Source organism: Zea mays, chromosome 4 (assembly GCF_902167145.1).
Source record: "Zea mays cultivar B73 chromosome 4, Zm-B73-REFERENCE-NAM-5.0, whole genome shotgun sequence".
In the NCBI taxonomy this organism is placed as follows: Eukaryota; Viridiplantae; Streptophyta; class Magnoliopsida; order Poales; family Poaceae; genus Zea; species Zea mays.
The window spans coordinates 20,251,844-20,272,021 of NC_050099.1; the positions used below are offsets into that span (position 1 = coordinate 20,251,844).

A 20,178-nucleotide genomic window follows, 5' to 3' on the forward strand; every position below is an offset into this window, starting at 1 on the left:
TGAACTGGATGGTGTGAGATTGACAAGCTCAAATAATAGGCATGCCAATAGTAGACTTCCCTCTTCACGTCAGTCTGAATTCCCTTCAGGAAGAGTTCTACGAGCTTCTGCAAGTGATTTGAGAATGAAGTTCATATGCATAGTTATCTCTGTTGAGAAAATAGTATTCTTGAAGCACAAAACAAATAAATAAAGAATAACAATAATTTACCTGTAACAATATAATTTCTAGTTTGCAATTTACCTGGAGTATTAGTTTAGGAGGTACAAATTCTACCAGGAGCTTTTGGAGCTTGCCTCGTGCCAGAAATAACCTACACAAATTTTTCCCCATCTGTTATGCAAATGGACTAGTAGGATGCAATCACACAAACTGTTGCACATAATGATAGATATTAAGTATTTAAGTCACCAAACGTTATATTCATCGTAATGGCTTAACCTCCCAATGAACAAAGAATAATATGAGCATTCAACAGTTAAAAATCTTCTAATTCTACAGTCAGACCTTTTAGGGGCAGGATCATCCAGATGGACTAGTAGGATTCAACAGTTTGTTTTAAAAGCTATAGGAAGTTAAGAAGTCGTAGGAAGTTTATATTTTTGGTGTAGTGTGACCTATACACCATAAAGAAGGGTGTGTTTCCTTGTAATGCCCGACTAGGTTGAGTCCAGAGGCTCCATACTACGTAGGGTAGCTCTCTAATCCATTTTCCTGCAAGTTTCTCGTTTTTGTCAAAGACTTCTTCTTGAGTGCTTCTAGGATCATTCCATTTGCTCTTTCCACATGTCCATTAGCCCTCAGGTGCGCTACCGAGGCATACTTAAGCTGGATGCACTTCTTCTCGCAAAAGTCAAAGAATTATACACTCGTGAAGTTAGATTCTAGATCTGTGATGATGCTATTTGGTAACCCGAATCTGAAGATGATCTCCTGGATGAACTCTACTATTTTGGTTGTGGTCAAAGAGGCTACAAGCTTGTTTTCTATTCACTTCATGAATTTCTCAATGGCAACCAGTACATGTGTATATCCTCCTTGAGCCTTATTTAATGGTCTAAAATATACAGCCCCTAGCATGCAAAGGGCCAGGAGACTAGAATAGTCTGCAAATGTTGTGTTGGTAGATATTGTTGCTTGGCTAAGAATTGACATGCTTCACATTTCTGGACTAGATCGATTGCATCCTTCTTGGTTGTTGGCCAGTGTAAACCTGCTCTGAATGCTTTTCCAACTAGTGTCCTTGACGCTGCATGAACTCCACATTGCCCAGCATGGATTTCTTCCAATAAGTGCTTGCCCACGTTTGTGTCAATGCACTTCATGAAAATACCTTCGGCTCCTCTTCTGCACAAGATGTCACCTATGAATGTGTAGTGGGCCGACTATCTTGCGACATGCTCGGTAGCTGCTTTTTCATCCGGTTCTTCTTCATTTCTGATGTACTTAATGATTGGTGCCCTCTAGTCGCCCGGGTCTTGTTCTGCAAGTGGTGTCGTTTGTTCTATCGCCTTGCACACTTCATTGAGACTTGGTGAAACGATGGGTTGTTGCACCTCCTGGACAAAGACATCTGACGGTTCCTGAGTCCGGCTTGAGCCTAGCTTAGATAGGGCATCTGCAGCCATGTTGTGGTCTCTCTCTACATGGTAGAACTCTAGCTCTTCAAACTTATCCTCAATCTTCCTGACGGCTGCACAATAACTATTCATGGATTCCATAGAACAGTCCCAACCCTTGTTAACTTGGATTATGACCACTAGAGAATCCTTGTATACCATTATCCTTTTTATCCCGAGCGAGACAAAAATGTTGAGCCCGTGTATCAAGGCTTCATATTCTACAGCATTCTTGGAGACAGGGAATAGGAGTTGCAACACATACTTGAGTTTATCTCCTTTCGAGGCAATAAAGAGGATGTCTGCCCCGACTCCTTGCAGCTTCAACGATCCATCAAAGTATATCTTCCGTACTTCCATTAGCTCAGGTTTTTTGGGACATTTGATGTTCAGTCCATTCTAATATGAAATCCACTAAGGCCTGAGTTTTGATAGTCGCGCGGGGTCAGAATTCTATGTCATGAGCTTCGAGCTTGCATGCCCACTTGGCTATTCTTCCCACTGCTTCTCTGTTGTGGAGTATGTTGCCTATTGGGAAATTGTAACAACTACAACTTTGTGGTCATCTAAATAGTGGTGTAGTTTTCGCACGGTGAGGAGCACTGTGTAGCAACTTCTAGATCTGGGGGTATAGTACCTTGGAGGGTCCGAGGACCTTGCTCATGAAGTATACTAGATGTTGGACAAGGTGTGCATCTCCTTCCTCACTTCATTCGACCACAAGTGCATTGCTCGCCACGTGAGTCATGCATGAAATGTACAGCAACCGATCCTCGGTCGGCTGATCGGTCATAGCTCGGTTGGGCGGTTTGAGGACTGGTGGGGTTGTTAAGGATTTCTTTGTTATCCTAGTAAACATAAAAACAAGAATTTCAATTGAAATTGTTTTTTATCTTTTTTATCCTAGTCCCAACAAAAACATAAAAACGTCTCCGATAAAATAAGAATGCATAATTTGTTCTGCCTCAAAGACAAATAACTTTATAAGTTACACCAACCAACTTTCAGAGGAAATTACCAACAACCATGAGTCTTTCATAATAACCAACTGACTAAAACCTACCAGTAGATTTCCAAACCCTACCTCAAGGACATGCAAAGTCAAATGTGACAAATATTGTAGCCAAACTAGGGATAGAGCCAAAAAATAGGAGGGTCTAAATTAAACCACTACGTGATATAATCTCATTAAATCTGTTAGAGGAGTCAAGGGCCTATTGGTCCTTAGCCCATTAGGGTTAATTAGTCACTTGCTTAGGGGCCAAGTAAGACCTCTTTATATAATGAGAGATGTATCAATCTATGATGAAACAAGATATTAGAAAGAAATCCCTTCTCTCTTGTCGGACGTAGGAAAACCCTACAGTCGGCCTCCCAAGCGCCCCTAACCCTAGCTGTCGTCTCTAGCCCGTGCAGCCCCCACCCTGTGAACACTACCCGCGGGTACTGTAGCGCTATAGCCACCATAACAATCTAGTATCGGAGATGCTAGGTTCCGACGGCGTGCCGTCGGGATCAACACCACCCACCACCTCCATCGTTGCCACATCTATTGATGTGACGGCTGTCGCCACTGGTCCAATCTCCCAGGCGAACTTCATGGCATTCCAACAGCTGTTGGTGCAGCAGTTCGCCGCCCTCACCGTTTCCATCAATGACATGTCTAGCAGTACACCGCCTCCAGCTTCTGCCACCACCAGTGTAGCTGCTTTAACCTATGGCATGTTGGGCTATGGTGGCATAGCCCCCCTTCCCACCACCATCGCACACTACCACCACCATCGTTCCCTTCCCATCTACCACAACACCTCTTCCATCGTCGATCTCCACCTTGGTGCCACCAGCGTCAAGCATGCTCGTATCCATCCATCAGATTGCCTTCCCACACTCCTCATCCTTGATCCCGTCGTTCACTGCCCCCATGCTTGTGCCGCCACAGCAGCACTATGATGGCATCTTCTACGGGGGTGTGGACAGCATCCAGGTATTGACGGCGCAGCTACAGGCGATGGCACGCTGTCTCCTAGCGTGCCAGCAAGGACAGCACCCCATCTTCAAGCAGTGACGCCCGGTCATCCCAGCAACCTTGCAGTAGCTCGCGGAGAGGAAGGCGATTGCACGAGCAAGTGGCTGCAAGGTGTCTACGACGGCGCAGCTGCAGGCTGCAGCGCTTGGCCTCCTAGTGCGTCGATGGATGCAGGAGGTGCGGTGACATATGCTCAAGGCAGCCTTGGTGGCGGTTGACATCGGCACATGGGGGCGCGACCTCGTCCTATCGGATGGCCATCAGCAATCGCGTCGACCCACTGTCTCCAAGTGCAAGCATGGTGCCTATCCCGCAGGCGACGAACAATAACTATACCATCAACGACTGTAAGGAAGGTTCTCCCCTCCTTGTCATCAGCGAGGGCGCACTGCCTATCACCACCACATTCTGCTACCGGCTGCCACGGGGGAGTCTCCGCTGGTCATTGGTGCGACCCATTCCAGGTGGCCATCCACGTGCTCCCCTTTCGTCCAGATGGCGTTCATGGGACCTAGGTGGCTGCACACATGCAGGTCCAATGCGTGAAGTACGTCTTATCTTAAGGGGTCAAAAAAATAAAGAGTTGTGGTCTAATTCAGGTTCGGGATAATAAAATAAACCGAGATGTAAAAGGCTTATTTTTAGGTGTTAGATTTGTGTCTAGCGGAGTCATCGTTAGGTTGCAGCTCGAGGACGAGCTACATGTCTAGGTGGAGTGTAATGTTAGAAGAGTCAAGGGCCTATCGGGTCTTAGCCCATTAGGGTTAATTAGTCGCTTGTTTAGGGGTCAAGTAAGACCTCTCTATATAATAAGAGGATATGTATAAATCTATGATCAAGCAAGAGATTAGAAGGAAATCACTTCTCTCTTGCCAACCGTAGGTAAAGCCCTACGGTCGGCCTCTCCAGCGCCCCTAACCCTAGTCATCACCTCTAACCCGCGCAACCCCCACCTTGTCAATAGTACTCACAAGTACTATAGCGCTACAACCACCGTAACAAAATCACTCACAATAGACATATATAATAAATCATTTACAATAAACATATGTAATAGTTTGAAGTAGTATTATATTAAAACACCAAATTAGTATTATATTAAAACATCAATGGACAATAAAAATCGTAGAATATATAATAAAATTATATTGTGTATATTTTAAATTTTGTGAGAGGGTTTAATAAGGCTCTACAGATTTCGGAGCGGAAAGGACCGTGGCATCCGTCCCTGAACCGGACAGAGTAAGTGTAAGGTACTCTCAAGGTTTTTCATACTAACCTACCTCAGTGTATCGTAAGACTGTAAGAGTTCACGAATCCTGTTTTCGTATGAAGGTCGTTGAATGAAACTGTATCTTGATGTACGTCTACCACAGCTAAAACAAGCCATAATATTTTGCTGTGCCCGAAACAATGTTGGTACCATAGCTACTCCACATGCTAATCGAGTATTTCCAGCAACAATGTTGACTAGTCATTAGCCCATTACTATACTGAAAAGGGAGGCAAATTATCTACACCATGCATTAGAATCGCACATCATTGATTAAAGAGAGAAAGCACAGTTGATAAAATGTCATCTCTTGATGGAGAGTAAAGTGCAAGAAAAAACAAAGGAAGAAAGAAAATACTATGCTGAAATTTTGATGATACATCTGTTGTTAGTTCATTAATGAACAACAAAACTAGATATAGCATCAAGGAAGAATGAATCACAATCACTTGGTTGGCGTACATTGGTTGACCACCACAAATTACCAATATCAGAAACTCTCGTTTAATATGGAAATTACAGATAATGTACTTGGTTGGTCTACATTGGTTGTAGGAAACAGTAGATAACATTCAGGAAGGTTAAATACTAAAAATAATCTGACCACAACATTTGCTGATAATCACAAGTTGTCAATTGTGATCGGAAAAAAAAAACTATGGCTGGATGAACTGACAATGTTCCTTGCATAATGCATCTAATGACATTTATATGACTGAACCACATCTCAACAAACAGAATAGCTTGAATCATAATTAAATAAATGTAAACTTTAAAGGCCCATTGGCCCAACAAAGTTACTTAACCTCAATTCACAAAATGTGGCTTGTCAGTTTAGTTACTTCACCTCAATTCACAAAATGGACAGTTTTGATCATCAAAATTGACCTAGCTGTGAAAGTTCATCTGAATATAAGCAAACATAATAATAATCAGCTCTTATTCTATTCAAGATCAGGCTTCACATGAAAATTGTATTAACCAAACGAAAAATACCAAATGTTCTGCTACATTAAATGGCTAATGAGTTAGCCCCATGAAGTTAACAGATGGTAGGGCCTCAGAAAATTCTGATGAATACTAAAGTGACAAAAACATGACAGACTAATCTACATAGGAAATGGTTCAAGGCTTCAAGCAGGTTTTACATGATAGGTTCAGTATTGTGACCGTTAATTTTCAGAATTTAACACAAGGTAAAATTACTAGTAACTGCCACAGCCTTCATTGAGCAAACCATGGCACCATGCTAACACAAACGTCTGCATCTCAATAGATTTGACAAAGTTGCAAGTTATATGTAAAGAAATAGTCTATACGCTAGTACCAATTCTTACAGACAATGATATGCTCCCAGAAACATTACCACTAGATGGTTGCACCTCACCTATCATCCCCATATCGTAAGTGATTTGCTCTTGAAAAATGCAATGAGCTAGCAATTCATTTCCATATATTATTAACGGCACGTCCCTACCACATGTCTCACAATTATTAAAACTTGATTGGTACAAAAGCCCGATAAACTAAACAAATCATCGTTAGCATAGAAATAGAACCATAATTAGCAACTACAAATTACAGCAAAGAAGATGAATATGATTTTGCTACAATGCATTGAGAGTTGATCATTTAGCTGCAGCAGAGTCATATAGTAGTATGTCACTAAAAAAAACCTGCAGCTGATAATAGTTTCACGGAGTGGTGGCAGGATGCCACTGAGGCTGCTAATGTTTCAGCAAGACAAGGACTTAATTCTCTTATCATCTTAGGTGCTTGGATCCTTTGGAAGCACCATAATCGTTGTGTCTTTGATGGAGCTTCTCCCTGCATGACTGTGGCTTTGGTTCAGGCTAGTGAGGAGCGTACGGTATGGAAGATGGCTGGGGATAAAAGCATTTCCCTCCTGTCAGCCCCCCTCCCTGCAGACTAGGATAGTTCCTCCAGTGGTCGTGTTGTTGTTTTCTTTTGTAAAAAGCACGTCTGTGTTTGGCTAAGGGTGTGTGGAGGTGGGTGGGTGTTGTTTGGGCTTCTGACCTTTTTCTTCTTCTTAATATAATGATACAGCGAAAGGGCCTCTAGCTGAGTTGGTTAGGTGGTCTGAGTAGCACTCCTCAGGTCCTAGGTTCGACTCCCCGTGGGAGCGAATTTCAGGCTGTGGTTAAAAAAATCCCCTCGTCTGTCCCACGCCAAAGCACAGGTCTAAGGCTCAGCCCCGGGTCTAAGGCTCAGCCCCGGTCGTGGTCGTTCTCACATGGGCTTCGATGCCGCTGTGTATGGGTGGGGCAGGGGTTCGGGGGTTTTCTTGACCTGTGTGAGAAGGTCTTCTTCTTAATACAATACCCGGGGGCTGTCTTACCCCCCGCAGGTCAAGTTTTTTAATATAATGATACATAACTCTCCTGCATGTTTAGAGCTGGAGCTAGTGGGTTAGCTAGCATCCTTTACGCTCCAGCGCACTAATCGATGACCTTTTGTTTTAGGGTTTCCATGGTCATGGGTCTAGCTGTTTATATTGTTGTTGTATTTCTACCTATCATCCAGTGTGGGGGGTTTTGCAGGATTGTATGAGATTTCTCTTTTTATCTCAACTTTTCTTCTTAATATAATGATATGCAGCTCTCTTGCGTTTTCAAAAAAAACTCTCTTGCATGCTTGTTCGAGAAAAAAAAATAGTTTCACAGGCCAAACATGATATGAACTCAATTGAGAATATCTAGATCTACATAGCTCATCAGTTATCGCTGAACCTGCCCTAGCAAACATGTTAAACTCACTAACAGCACATGTATCTGACTTAATCACTTAAGTACTTGACAAAAATCTGCCACAAATAAACAAGTATATCTGCTAGCCAATTATACAGAACACAAAAGAAAACCAATTTGATTATCCATACTAGCCAACCAAAGTGAATAAAATAAAGATTTGGTGTGTAAACTTAAGGAGTAGACACTATAATTTATAACTTCACAAATTAGATGTCTTAGAAATTACACAACCACTTCAAGTACCAGCTTACGCCTTGTTCGTTTTGATGCTAAATTATATGGATTGAGTGGGATTGAGTCGTTTTAAATCTATAACAAGTCAAAATACATCTCAATACCACCTAATACACTTCAATCCACATGTAATTAAAATAACCAAACAAGGCAGGCCTTAGTTGTATGAAAATATTTCCGGCGAAGAGTGGGTACTATTATGCATATTTCAGAAAGTTATTTCTGATTAGCATAGCTGGTACAGTAAGCTACGAGCATAAAACTATAACTTTTTCACGAGAAGTTGCTTAAACAAACAGGACAGGATCATTGATTTATAGGTAGAGATCCCCAGGCATCTAGGTTTATCAACATAAGATTATTTTTTAAGGAACATATATGACTCATAAGTTACCTTCAATAATGGGGCACTAGGACTTCACAACTGTAGTAGCTATTTTTACACATGGCATACCATTCTTCAAAGACACCATTGATTTGAGAGGCTATGATGCAAAACTCGCTACTCTTAGTAGCAGTTTCAACACATTTCAGATAACTCTTTAAACACACAACATTGGAGTTTGAGAGGCATCATAGCAATTGCATACCAAAATTAAGAGAATCAAACTGTGTGTACCTACATCACAGTAAAACTGAAGCTACACAATGTTCTTCACTTGCCAACCATACAGTACAGCATTATTTGAAGTACTCGACTTGGATCTAGAAGCATAAAGATAACAATAGTAAAACAAAAGATAACCCACAGAGAGAAATCACACAAAGCAGAAAACATCCCTTCTCATACCAACCAATTCCTCAAATGGCTGCGCCATTGCTCCTCCTCGCCAGCTTGGTCCATTCGGTGTGGAATGAACCCGGACAGTCAATGCGCTCATAGGTGTGTGCACCAAACAGATCCCTCTGCGCTTGGATCAGATTTGCAGGCAATCGACTTGATCTGTAGGTATCGAAGTACGAAAGGCTAGCAGTCATTCCTGGCGTGCTAATGCCAGCCTCCACCGCGCGTGCCACAACCCACCTCCACGCGTTCTGCCGCTGCACCATCTCCCTTGCAAACTCTCTGTCAACAATCAAATTGGCGAGCTCAGGATTCCTGTCGTACGCGCTCTTGATCCTATCAAGGAACCTCGCACGGATAATGCAGCCGCCCTTCCAGATCCTGGCAAGCTCTGCGAGGTTAAGGTTCCATCCCTTCTCCACGCTCTTGGCTCGCAGCAGATTCATGCCCTGCGCATAGCTGCAAATCTTGGAGGCGTAGAGCGCTTGCCTGACCCTATCCACCAGCACCTTCTTGTCGACATTAACCGTCTCCAACAGGCCCGCCGGCATCCCCTCTTCCTCCAGCACCCCAGCGGCTGCGACCCGTTCGTCCTTCAACCCTGACAGGTACCTCCCGTCCAGCGACGCGGCAATCGTGGGCGCTGCCACCGCAAGCTCCGCCGCCTGCTGCACGGTCCATTTCCCGGTCCCCTTCATCCCAGTCTTGTCCAGAATCCTGTCAACCAGCGCCCCGCCGCCACTCCCGCTCCCGTCCAACGGGTCAGCCACGGTGAAAATGTCGGCGGTGATCTGGACCAGGAAGCTCTCGAGCTCCCCCCTGTTCCACTCAGCGAAGACATCGGCGATCTCGGAGTTGGACAGGCCCCCGAGCCTGCGGAGCACGTCGTACGCCTCGGCGATGAGCTGCATGTCGCCGTACTCGATCCCGTTGTGCACCATCTTGACGAAGTTGCCGGCGCCGCCGGGCCCGACGAAGGTGACGCAGGCGCCGTCCTCCGTCTGCGCGGCGGCCTTCTGGAGGATGTCCCTGATGTTGGCGTAGGCGTCGGCGCTGCCGCCGGGCATGAGCGAGGGCCCGTTCCGCGCGCCCTCCTCGCCGCCGGAGACGCCCATCCCGAGGTACAGGACGCCGCGCGCCGCCGCCTCCTGGATGCGGCGCTCCGTGTTCTGGTACCACTCGTTGCCGCCGTCGACGATGGCGTCCCCGGGCTCGAGGTAGGGGGAGAGGGCCTGGATGGTGGCGTCGACGGCGGGGCCGGCCTGGACGAGCAGCACGACGGCGCGCGGGCGCGCGAGGGACAGCACGAACCCGCGCGGGTCGCGGTGGCCCAGCACCGGCAGCGAGCCCTCGTCCCGCGCGCGGGACAGCGTGGAGTCCACCTTGGCGGCGGTGCGGTTGTAGACGGAGATCGGGAACCCTTTCTCGGCGATGTTCAGGGCCAGGTTCTGGCCCATGGTGGCGAGGCCCGCGAGCCCGATGCGCGGCGGGGGGCAGTGCGCCGCCGCGGCCGCGGGGGACGCCGGCGCCGGGGAGGCCATCGGTGGGTGGGTGGGTAGGGTTTTGGCGCTGGCGGCGGTGATGAGATGGAGGGGAAGGAACGGGGATGGGAGGTGGCCGAGGAGGAGAGAGAGAGTTCGGGGGAACGGACGGAAGTGAAGGTGGACAGTGCTGTAGCCTGTAGGGGATAGAAATATTGCGGCCCGGGGTTTTGGATGGGGTCCCTGGAGTCTGGGGTTATCGTAGAAACTGTCCTAGGAATAGAGTGGATCCGGTACACCCGACGCTCATGGAAGCAAAAATTCCAGAGGACTTGAGGTGCTTTCTGCAAAGGGCCACCTCACTCTTGCGTTCTTTCGCGGCCGCAGCCGCCTGCTGCTGGCTGCCTCGCGGTGAGGCGGACTCATCGAGGCGGCCAAACGGCACAGGCTTGGCCGGTCGATCAGTCCAAGGGCCAGCTGCCGCTCGGCGCGCGCGACCAACCAACAAAGCTCGTGTTCTCCGACCCCTACAAGGCTCGGCCCTTGGCAACCAACGGCCGTGCCCGTGCGTGCTGCATCCCCATCCCTCGAAGCCGGCCAGAAGTCATATTCGCTGAACATGTGGAGAAGACTATGAACCCAAGTACGTACCCAACTTCGTTTTGATGATTGCTATAATAAAGCTCCGATTCTCCACAGAAAGCCAAGTACTAGGAGCGACGGAAAGGCTAATGGTATCCTATTACTCTCTCAGCGTCTTCGAGCTCAACTGACTGCAGTTGCAGTATTACTTTAGAGTAATGCTGACGAGCTAGTTGCATGGCTCCAAATCGTACATCGTCGCTGCAAGCGCTTTGACCCCGTCTTCGTCAAGCACGGCACTAGACTTTCTGCCCCCAGCACAGCAACAACAACTAAAACGCCACAGCAAATCGCTATCTTGTGCCCATCCAAACTGGAAACTGAATTAACCAGGTCACGTATTAAGGCAACCAGATACCAAAGAGTGCGTTGTTCTACCATGCAGGTACACAGCAATTTCGGTCACATCATGTTTCTCACGAGGTAGTGGCGCAATCGTCACAGCCCTCATTGGGGGGCAACACACCAGTAGGCCGTTGCAATTGAATGGTGTGCCCAGACCATCTCTCACTCGCAAATGAGTAGTAGTAGTAGATAAAAAATAAAAGAGAGCCAATTTTGACTTCAGCGACCATATATAGCACGCAGATCGCTACTAATAACGGGGGAAAACGCCTCCCGCACAACATTCAGCACCATCACCAAAAACAAGCTAGTGCGATGTCCGGTTCATTTTTTATGTAGTACCAGTTCGTTCGACTGATTTCACCCACCGAGGTTCCAAGGCTGGGGGCTCCAGAGCTAAGCCACCTGCAAAAATTAAAAGAGCAAAACGTGAAGCAACTATGACAAAATGAAAATTATGGTGCCTATATGCATTTTTGTTTCCAGACTCTGCAGTGGCAAATCCATGAAAGGACCAGTGCATGAGCAGTATGACAACATGAAGCATCATTGTGACTTATGACACATAAGGTTTTGATCCCAGCAAAATGCATACTAACAACAGCCAGCACTAGAGCTCTGTTTTGTGCCAGCGAGCAAGTAAACTTGTAGTGGCCGAAGTTAATGACAGTCCACCAGGAGAAATCATAGAATGTATATTACCGTTACACTGCCATTTTCATCTCTAGCTTCTGGTGAGGATCATAGCCAACCAGCTTGAAGTCTGACGCCATGAAAGAATCTATATCCTTTTTCGAAGGATTTATCTTCAAAATCTGCACATAAGACCCACATACAACTTAGAAGATGCATGGGCACAGAAAGTAAACACACACACACACACACACACAAAAAAAAACATCAAAGCATCAAGTTCATATATGCAGATTTCATATTTTTCGTAAAAATGGTTGGCTCACTGGAAATGGTTTAGGCATCTTCTGAATCTGTTCCTCCAGAGCTCGAACGTGATTTCTATAGACATGAGCATCCCCTATAACATGGACAAAATCTCCTGGAGAAAGATCTTGCAACATTAAGACACAAAGGGTTAGAGTTGGAAAAAAAAAGACTACTAGCTTTTATTAGTTGGATACAAGAAACATCAAAAGATAGAAAGGGACAACAAAAAAGATGGCATAAAAACATCCTTGCAGCTAATCAAATGTTCATAACTTGTTACAAAAATATCTAGAATATAGCCCCAAGACTTGTGTATGTGGTACGACAAACAGCATGGAAGATTTGTTGCTCACATAACAAGAAAATCAAAGTGCAGAATAAATGGTTCCAAATGAAACTAGTCTAAACTAGAACACAAATACAGTACATGTACAACCAAGAAGGTTTCTATTAAGGTGCACAATAAACGTTGCACTGAGTAGAAATATTACAGTGATGCATATAAGAACCTACCACAAACTTGAGCAATCATATATGTCAAAAGAGAATATGATGCGATGTTGAATGGAACACCAAGCCCCATGTCTGCAGAGCGTTGATACATCTGGCAGGATAGCTCCCCGTTCTCCACATAAAACTGGAAGGTGAATAGGTTGCATGCAAATGTTGTTAGTCGACAATGTTATCGAAAATAAAATGCAAGCAAATGTTACAAAGGTAATTATCAAAGGCAAAACTTATGCTCACCAATCTACTGTAATTTAGAAGTACCAAGAAAAAAAACTATTTTTCAACTTACAAAGTTAGAATGCATTAGTACAAGGATGCACACCATGGAAAAGTCAAAATGAGCCAATAGTTAACTTAGACCTTAACTCAAGCAGAAAAATTATACTAACTTGTGCAAACATGTGGCAAGGAGGAAGAGCCATCTTCTTGAGATCTGAAGGATTCCACGCCGATAAAATTATTCGGCGGTCATCAGGATTGTTCTTAATCTTGTCAATCACATCCATTAGCTGATCAAAGCCTTTTCCAGTATAGTCAGCATGCATGTCAGTATATCTGTCAGATATGTCAACTTTATCAGAAAACATGAACAAGAAAAAAGATACAGCTCAAGGAAAGGAATGTAAGCTTACTCGGCACCAAAGTGTCGCCATTGAAATCCATAAACTGGACCTAGATCACCTTCCTCCCTGTGTGCCAAGCCAATACTAGAAAAGATGACCAGGTGGATTAGATATCAATAACAGAGAAATAATTTATTTACAGCTTATATCCAACTGATAAATACCGGTCAAGATACTCTCTTGAAGCATTGCCATCCCAGATATGAATACCCTTTTCTTGCAAAACCTACAAATGGAAGGGCATGTTTAGAAAACAGGACCTTTCAAGAGATAGTTTAATCCACTCAGGATTTGGAGAAGAATTCTGACATTTATTTTTTATCAAACACTCAGGATAGTTGCATATCATTTCATTAAGAGAGTACACAAGAGTCCCAAACAAAGCACGCACATATACATTCACATGCACATGGGCACTTGTGACCGCATGCAAAGAATTCTGACATTTGAAAAGGACCTAAGTAAATAGTAAGGTTGTCTCCAGCAGCTTACCCATCCTATCTCTTATCTCATCTCCTATTTCAGACTTAACTCTATGAACAGTGTAGTCTACAGCACAAAACAATGTTTTCCACTACCATATGGACGATCTGCTGGAGACAGCCTAATGGCTTTCTGCCCCCAAAAAATATCTTCAAAAGGTTGACATATGAACCCAATAGAAACGATACATGACCTGGGTACAAGTATTGAAGTATTGTTGCAACTAACCCCTCAAAGAAAATGAGGCCAATTCAATTCACAACAAATGGATAAGAAAGATTAAGAAATTTCCAGTAAGTACACACCATTTTCTGTTATGTTTTAATCTGCCACTGGACAGACAACTGCAGTCACTATGAGCTATTTTAAATGAAAGAACTTGAGTGAATAAATTCTATAAAACAACTTGCAGTAGGTTTATTAGAAGGGCAACGACTGCTATACAAGCAGTACTTCTGTACAAGCGTGCAAGCAAATCATCTGATCCATTAGATCGTGATCCAACCTAATAACAACTGATACGATAAAGCAAATAGTGCACAAAAAAACTAACAGCTTGGTATTACACTATTAATGAGTTTGGTTCATATATATGACATGAAAAGAAGAGAGAGAACACATTTAGTGATCGAAATAGGCAAGGATGTAAAAGGAAGAAGAGAAGAAAGTACCCAGTCCAAGAAATGATTTCATGGAAAGCTGAAAAAACTAAAAGGACTTCTGTTTGCAAGTGAAACAAAGTAGCAACAGATGAAACATTTTTTAAAACAAATGCAGGTATCAACGCAGCATGTTGCAAAAAAAGATTAGTAGATTTCACAAAACTCGAATAAAGTGCCACAAGTATAATGGCATGTGGGTTGCGAATACAGATTAAGGAAAACAGCTACAAGCCTACAACAAATCAAAACATTGGCTAAAGATAGCACTAGAGCCATATTAATCCTGCACACCTTTGCATTTGTTGAGCCACTGATGAACCAAAGGAGTTCTTCGACAACACCACGCCAAAACACCCTCTGTTAAAGAGCACATGTTATTGTATTGCATTAGTCAAGAAGTGCTACCTAAATATATGGTACCATAATTCTTCAAACTTTCTTTTTGAGTTTGGACTCCTGATATTAAACATATGGTAGCCATAAGGCTTCCTATTCAGATGCTGAGGGAAATGTTTTACAGGTAAACAGGTACATACAAAAAAAAAGAGTTACAGAGTGTTATAATGATTAAAAAGAATGTTGGCACTGGATCTACATGTGTTATCATAAAATCATCTGTGAGGAAGAGCTCTATTTACATAATAAACTGTAGGATCAAATGTGCTCATGGTCTCGCACAATATGTCTAAAGGCCTGTTTGGATCCACAAGCTAAAGCAAACTGACTAAAGTTTAGCTTTTCTTTAGAAGCTTAAAGTGACTAAAAGGTTACTATTTTACCATTTTAGTCACTTTTAGCTCTTCTGTTTGGATCTTCAGCTCCTAAAGTGACTAAACTTTAGCCACTTTTCTTTTAGTTCCTGGGATCCAAACAGGCCCTAACTTAATAACATATCAACAAGTGTATAACTATCACATATAAATAATAACTAAACTATAGTAGATGATTCAACAAAATCTGAGAATACAGAAAAGAGAGTATGGGGGTGAGGGGTCATAAAAGAAGAAAATTAACCAGCATCAACTTGCTTGCAAATACAGTAACAAAAGGAAATAAAAGGACAGTACAAACCAAATAAACATGCATTTGAAAATTAACAAGCGCGCAAAGCATTAAATACATACAACTTAGTAAACACTGATTTCTCCTTGTTTCTTCTCACATATCATAATAAAAAACTAAACAATTTGCACAATACTACTGCAAGTTTTGACACACCGTTAAATCTGAAAGCTACAAGAATATATGTTTACATACCTTTGTTGTCAGCAGAGGAAAATTTTTCCTTAAGTTGAATCGCATCTAATAAGAAAATGAATGACATTATTTTTCCTGGTTGATCAAATTCAATACTCAAAGTTAAGGAGAAATACCTGACACCCAAATTTTGACAATGTTCCAGTTCCTGTCCTGTCATTTTTCTGAGCACCGAACCTTATAATATCTTCAACAAGATTGAGATATTGATACTCCTCATGGCGGTCATATACTATCTTGGGGAGAAAAGAGAAATTCTCTATTTCAAATTTGTCATTCTTGGTATCAATCTCAGTTGATTCCTTGCCATTTGACTCATGAGTTTCTGCCACTGACTTTCTAACACGAACAAAAGTCACAAAAGAATGCCTAATGTTGCTCTCTACCACTGGGAAAGATGAATACCATGGCTGGAACACTGAAAAGTCAACTGGAGGGATGAAAGTATCACACTCAATGCTTGACTGAATATCAGTCAGATGGATAGCCTCACATGCAGGTCCATTCAAATATTCTCTACATAAAAATATTGCAGAAGGGTGAATAGCATTGCGACACAGTTACGTGCAGCAACAGCATACATGTATAATATGTTGTTTCAAAAGGTACTAATAACTCACCTCAGTACCTGCCCACCTCCTATGACAAAAACTTTCTCAATTGATAAGCAGTATGGAGTTGATGCTAGCAGCTCTAAGGCAGACTTCATACTTCCACATATAACAACATTCTCTACTGTTGCAAAATCAAAACTACCAGATCGAGTAAGTATGACATTCAAACGACCAGGCAGTGGCCTTGACTTAACAGGAATGCTCTCCCATGTTTTCCTTCCCATTATAACTGCATTCTTTTTGGCAGGATCAGTTGTAGTTAGTGTAAGTTCTTTGAAGAATTTAAGATCACCAAGAAGCTTCCATGGCATGACCCCACCCTTGCCAATGCCCATGTCACGAGTGGCAGCCACAACAACCTGATAGTTCCTCTGAGGACCACTCTGTGAATCACCACTGGCTGGAGCTGCAGCCAGTGCCATCAGACAGGACTGACTAAAGTGGTATGGTCTTGATTTGATGCTCAGATCCAGAAATTGAAGTCTTCTAAATTGAGAAGTAGGTGAGCAAGCTATGCTGGAAAATATTGCAACCTGCATTTGAGGGAGCATTATATAAGCTAGCATTTTGATTAACCATTAAAAATAAAGTATACAGAAATATAATCATAATTGAACAACAAAGACCTCAGGGTGTCCCAGTGTTCAATACAACCAACTGTATGCAGATAAATTAAACTACAATGGCTGGAGTACTTCTAAGAGTTCAATAAAAGAAGCTGTATTCATTATGTTTTCTAAAACTCTACTATTTTTCTTTAGAAAAGAAGCGGTACATAACAGAACTCTCACAAGCCTGACAGTTTCTATAGAGCAAGAATGTAGTAAGTTCCTAGTGCGACTTGTTCAACAAAGTACAGTCTACAACTTCTGTTGAGGCAAGAAACTGCATTTTGTTAGAACTCAAAAGCATTTAGATGCAAAATGCTACCACAATATATTCCGCTAGTAGTGTATACTTTGCATGCACGCCGAGAAAACCTAGAGATGTACGCTCCAGCTCTGAGCACCTCTGCAACTAACATCTGGACCAAGAACTACAAATAACAGGGTTCCAAAAAACGCATTAAGCGCACGCTTGAGCGCTAAGCGGATGGGTAACACTTCGTTTGGGGCATAAGCGCTACCAAAGCGGCGCGGCCGCCTTGGGGGAGCAGAGCCTGCTGGCTCCCGCTACCCGCCGGCCGCAAGCAGCGCAATGCAGCCGCCGGGGCCGGGCGCCGTCGACGTTCGACCGAGGCGATAGGGGAGCGGGAGGCGCGCACGCAGAATCGGCCGGTGAGCAGAGGAACGGAGCGAGGGCGCAAGGCGATTGGAGAGAGGGAGCCGCTGAGTCTGGGACTGCCCCGCCGTTGCTGAGAGCCCGAGCCTGAGCGCCACCGCAGTCGCCTGCCTGCGTGCCGAGCGCGAGTCGGGGAGGGAGCGGAAGTTGCAGCGTCGGCGTTGCGAGGAAGATGAAGAAACGGCGGCGGCTGTCGGGCTGTGTGCCTTCGCTGGAGCAGTTAACGGGCTGATTGGTTCTCCGGCCCGACCCCGAGCCAGGCTCGTGGATGCAGCCCACGTTTGATCAGTTTCATGGGTCGCTCCCCGGTCTGGGCCGACGGATACAAACCCCCTTCTCTAGCAATCATCCGCATCTCCCAGCGCCTGGCTCGGCACGAGCGATGAGCCGATGACGATCGCGGTCTTATCCTGCCGGGCCGCTGCTCCCACCAAAAAAAACTAGGGTTACCGCCCCTCTTTTGCGGTTGGGTTGATAGTGCACTGGTGAAATCAAGGGTTAGGGATGATACATGATAGTGAATAAGGTATAAACTCCAATAGTTCTTAAAAAGGAGATTGTTAAAATCATGTTTAGCAAGTTGATAAATAGCTATTAAAGTAAAAATTAGTTTGGTCTCTAATAGTTGTTCATATTTAGGTAGTAGTTCGATTTTGAATCTAGCTTTGACTGTACTGGTCTCGGACTTGACTGACGGTAAAGTCGAGAGCAGAGGATATCGAGGATAAATGAGGAAAGGCTGACATGACACGTGAAAGAGTGGTGGTCGAATAGGGTCATGTTATTTTATAACTTCGTATAGGGTCGTTAATATAGAATTAACTCATATCTAGAAAGTTCAAACATGCTTGAATACTATAACTTCGGTTGAATATATGGATACATAATTTGTGTGAAGAATTGTTATAAAAACTTTGTATGTACTTGCATCATTATATGATATGATTGTAATCTTCTATTGCTTTGCGTTGCACTTAAAGTGCCATAACTAAAAAAAAAGGCCAAACCCAAGCGTACCCCGTATTTTCTCCCTTCCCCACTCTAAGGCGCGATGGCCCCTAGATCGGATCACGCCGGCGGCAGCGCCGCCGCTCCGGTGGCCACGCAGGCCCACTTCGACTCCATGGATCCCCTCTTCCACGTCCTCCGCGTGCTACCATTCTCCTTCCTTCGGCCGCCGCGCACCCGCCTGAGGCTGCCGTCGAACCTGGCGCTTCCCTCACCCATGACCGTCTTCTCCCTCATCCTACTCACCTACTTCGCGGTCGTCTCCGGCCTCGTCTACGACGTCATCGTTGAGCCCCCCGGCATCGGCAGCGCCCAGGACCCCGGCACCGGCGCCGTCCGCCCAGTCGTCTTCCTCCCAGGGCGCGTCAACGGCCAGTACATCATCGAGGGGCTCTCCTCCGGGTTCATGTTCGTCCTTGGCGGCGTTGGCATCATCCTCCTCGACCTTGCGGTCGACCGCACCAGGCCCCGGAGCCTCCGCGCCTCGTTTGGAAGCGCCGGCGCAGTCGCCGTTCTCATCGCCTACGCCATGGCCATGCTCTTCCTCCGCATCAAGATCCCCGGCTACCTTTGGTGAGGCTGATAAAATCTTGCCTGTTAACTAGACCAGATCCGTTGCAAGATCTCGCTACATCTAAATAGATCTGCGTGCTGTGGAGCGTGGACTAGCTTACTCCTCTTTTAGTTATGTCAATTAATGTTACATCGCACCATGTGCTGTATAATATCTACTCAGAGTTGCTAGGCGAGGATATCATTATGCAATGGTAGTAGACAAAGTTCTTAGTATTGAGTTTCATGGCTTGTGTGGAACCACACTATTTATATCAACATGGTGTAGTTGATTATATCAATATAATTTGTCATTTTGTACTCCCTCCGTTCTTTTTTATTTCTCGTGTTTTAGTTCAAAAATGAACTAGCGGGCGACAAATATTTGAGAACGGAGGTAGTATTAAGTAACATTCCCTGTATCTCCATTGGCCATTGGATTTTCTTGGACATATTGGTGTGATTGGAAGAATGTCGGGATGTAGTTCCAGATTGTCTGAACGTGAGATGTATTTTGTTGATATATAGATTTTATATCTGTTTGCCAACAAGGGTATTGGATCCTATATTGTTTTTTTACAAAAAAATGAACATTTGTTTTCATGATATGTTGATACATCAGTAACTTTGAGCTCTTCTTGATTTGCATAACATGTTGTAAGTTAAGTAAATTATTATTGGAAAAGTACTGTTTTGGTGTTTCCTTTGAAGACTAGGTTGGATCCCATTGAACACACGTCTGTATCTGTGGCACCAGATAGGTCAGGCCTCTAAGATAATAAGGGGATTAATGCCCTTTCTTGCCTGATCATCAAGCCCATTGTATGTGCTTGCCCCCAGTCATCGAAGTCGACATCTGCAGGCTGAGGAGATAAGTCCTGTAAGCCGACCCTACGAGGATATAAAACCACACGGCGAGAGAGAACACAAGAAACCAGCAAGTGGTTAATTGTTTCTTCAGCCTGATCACACAGCGGCATGGTTCAGGGTGAGGCAGCCCCTTTTTGCCAGGCAGTCTGCTGTCCAACACCTATTATGTGCAATCAACCACATGAAAAATTTTCATTTGT

The 20,178-nt window shown here is 44.3% G+C and overlaps 3 protein-coding genes across 7 annotated transcripts; 1 reads left to right on the forward strand and 2 right to left on the reverse strand.

The window, feature by feature from the left end:
* Positions 1–8,486: 8,486 nt before the first annotated feature.
* On the reverse strand, positions 8,487–10,348 carry LOC100856973 (6-phosphogluconate dehydrogenase, decarboxylating). The gene has a single exon (NM_001254857.2). The coding sequence runs from the start codon at positions 10,247–10,249 to the stop codon at positions 8,726–8,728; it is 1,524 nt and encodes a 507-aa protein (NP_001241786.2). The 5' UTR covers positions 10,250–10,348; the 3' UTR covers positions 8,487–8,725.
* Positions 10,349–11,132: 784 nt separating this feature from the next.
* On the reverse strand, positions 11,133–17,859 carry LOC100286018 (uncharacterized). 5 transcript variants are annotated; one of them, NM_001402554.1, is made up of 12 exons: positions 17,394–17,859; positions 16,274–16,800; positions 15,770–16,169; positions 15,654–15,698; positions 14,688–14,753; positions 13,416–13,477; positions 13,261–13,335; positions 13,018–13,183; positions 12,632–12,755; positions 12,136–12,242; positions 11,879–11,991; positions 11,133–11,581 (listed from the first exon to the last, which is right to left on the reverse strand). In NM_001402554.1, exons 2-11 carry the CDS (start codon positions 16,687–16,689, stop codon positions 11,881–11,883), a joined length of 1,572 nt encoding a protein of 523 aa, NP_001389483.1. In that variant the 5' UTR covers positions 16,690–16,800; positions 17,394–17,859; the 3' UTR covers positions 11,133–11,581; positions 11,879–11,880. The 5 variants fall into 5 exon arrangements, with proteins under 5 accessions (NP_001389483.1, NP_001389484.1, NP_001152378.2 ...); NM_001402555.1 differs by having other exon boundaries at positions 17,226–17,859; NM_001158906.2 differs by having other exon boundaries at positions 17,532–17,726.
* A 628-nt stretch (positions 17,860–18,487) lies between these two features.
* On the forward strand, positions 18,488–19,598 carry LOC103652917 (oligosaccharyltransferase complex subunit ostc). The gene has a single exon (XM_008679910.4). It carries the CDS (start codon positions 18,600–18,602, stop codon positions 19,131–19,133), a length of 534 nt encoding a protein of 177 aa, XP_008678132.1. The 5' UTR covers positions 18,488–18,599; the 3' UTR covers positions 19,134–19,598.
* The last annotated feature ends 580 nt before the right edge of the window (positions 19,599–20,178 follow it).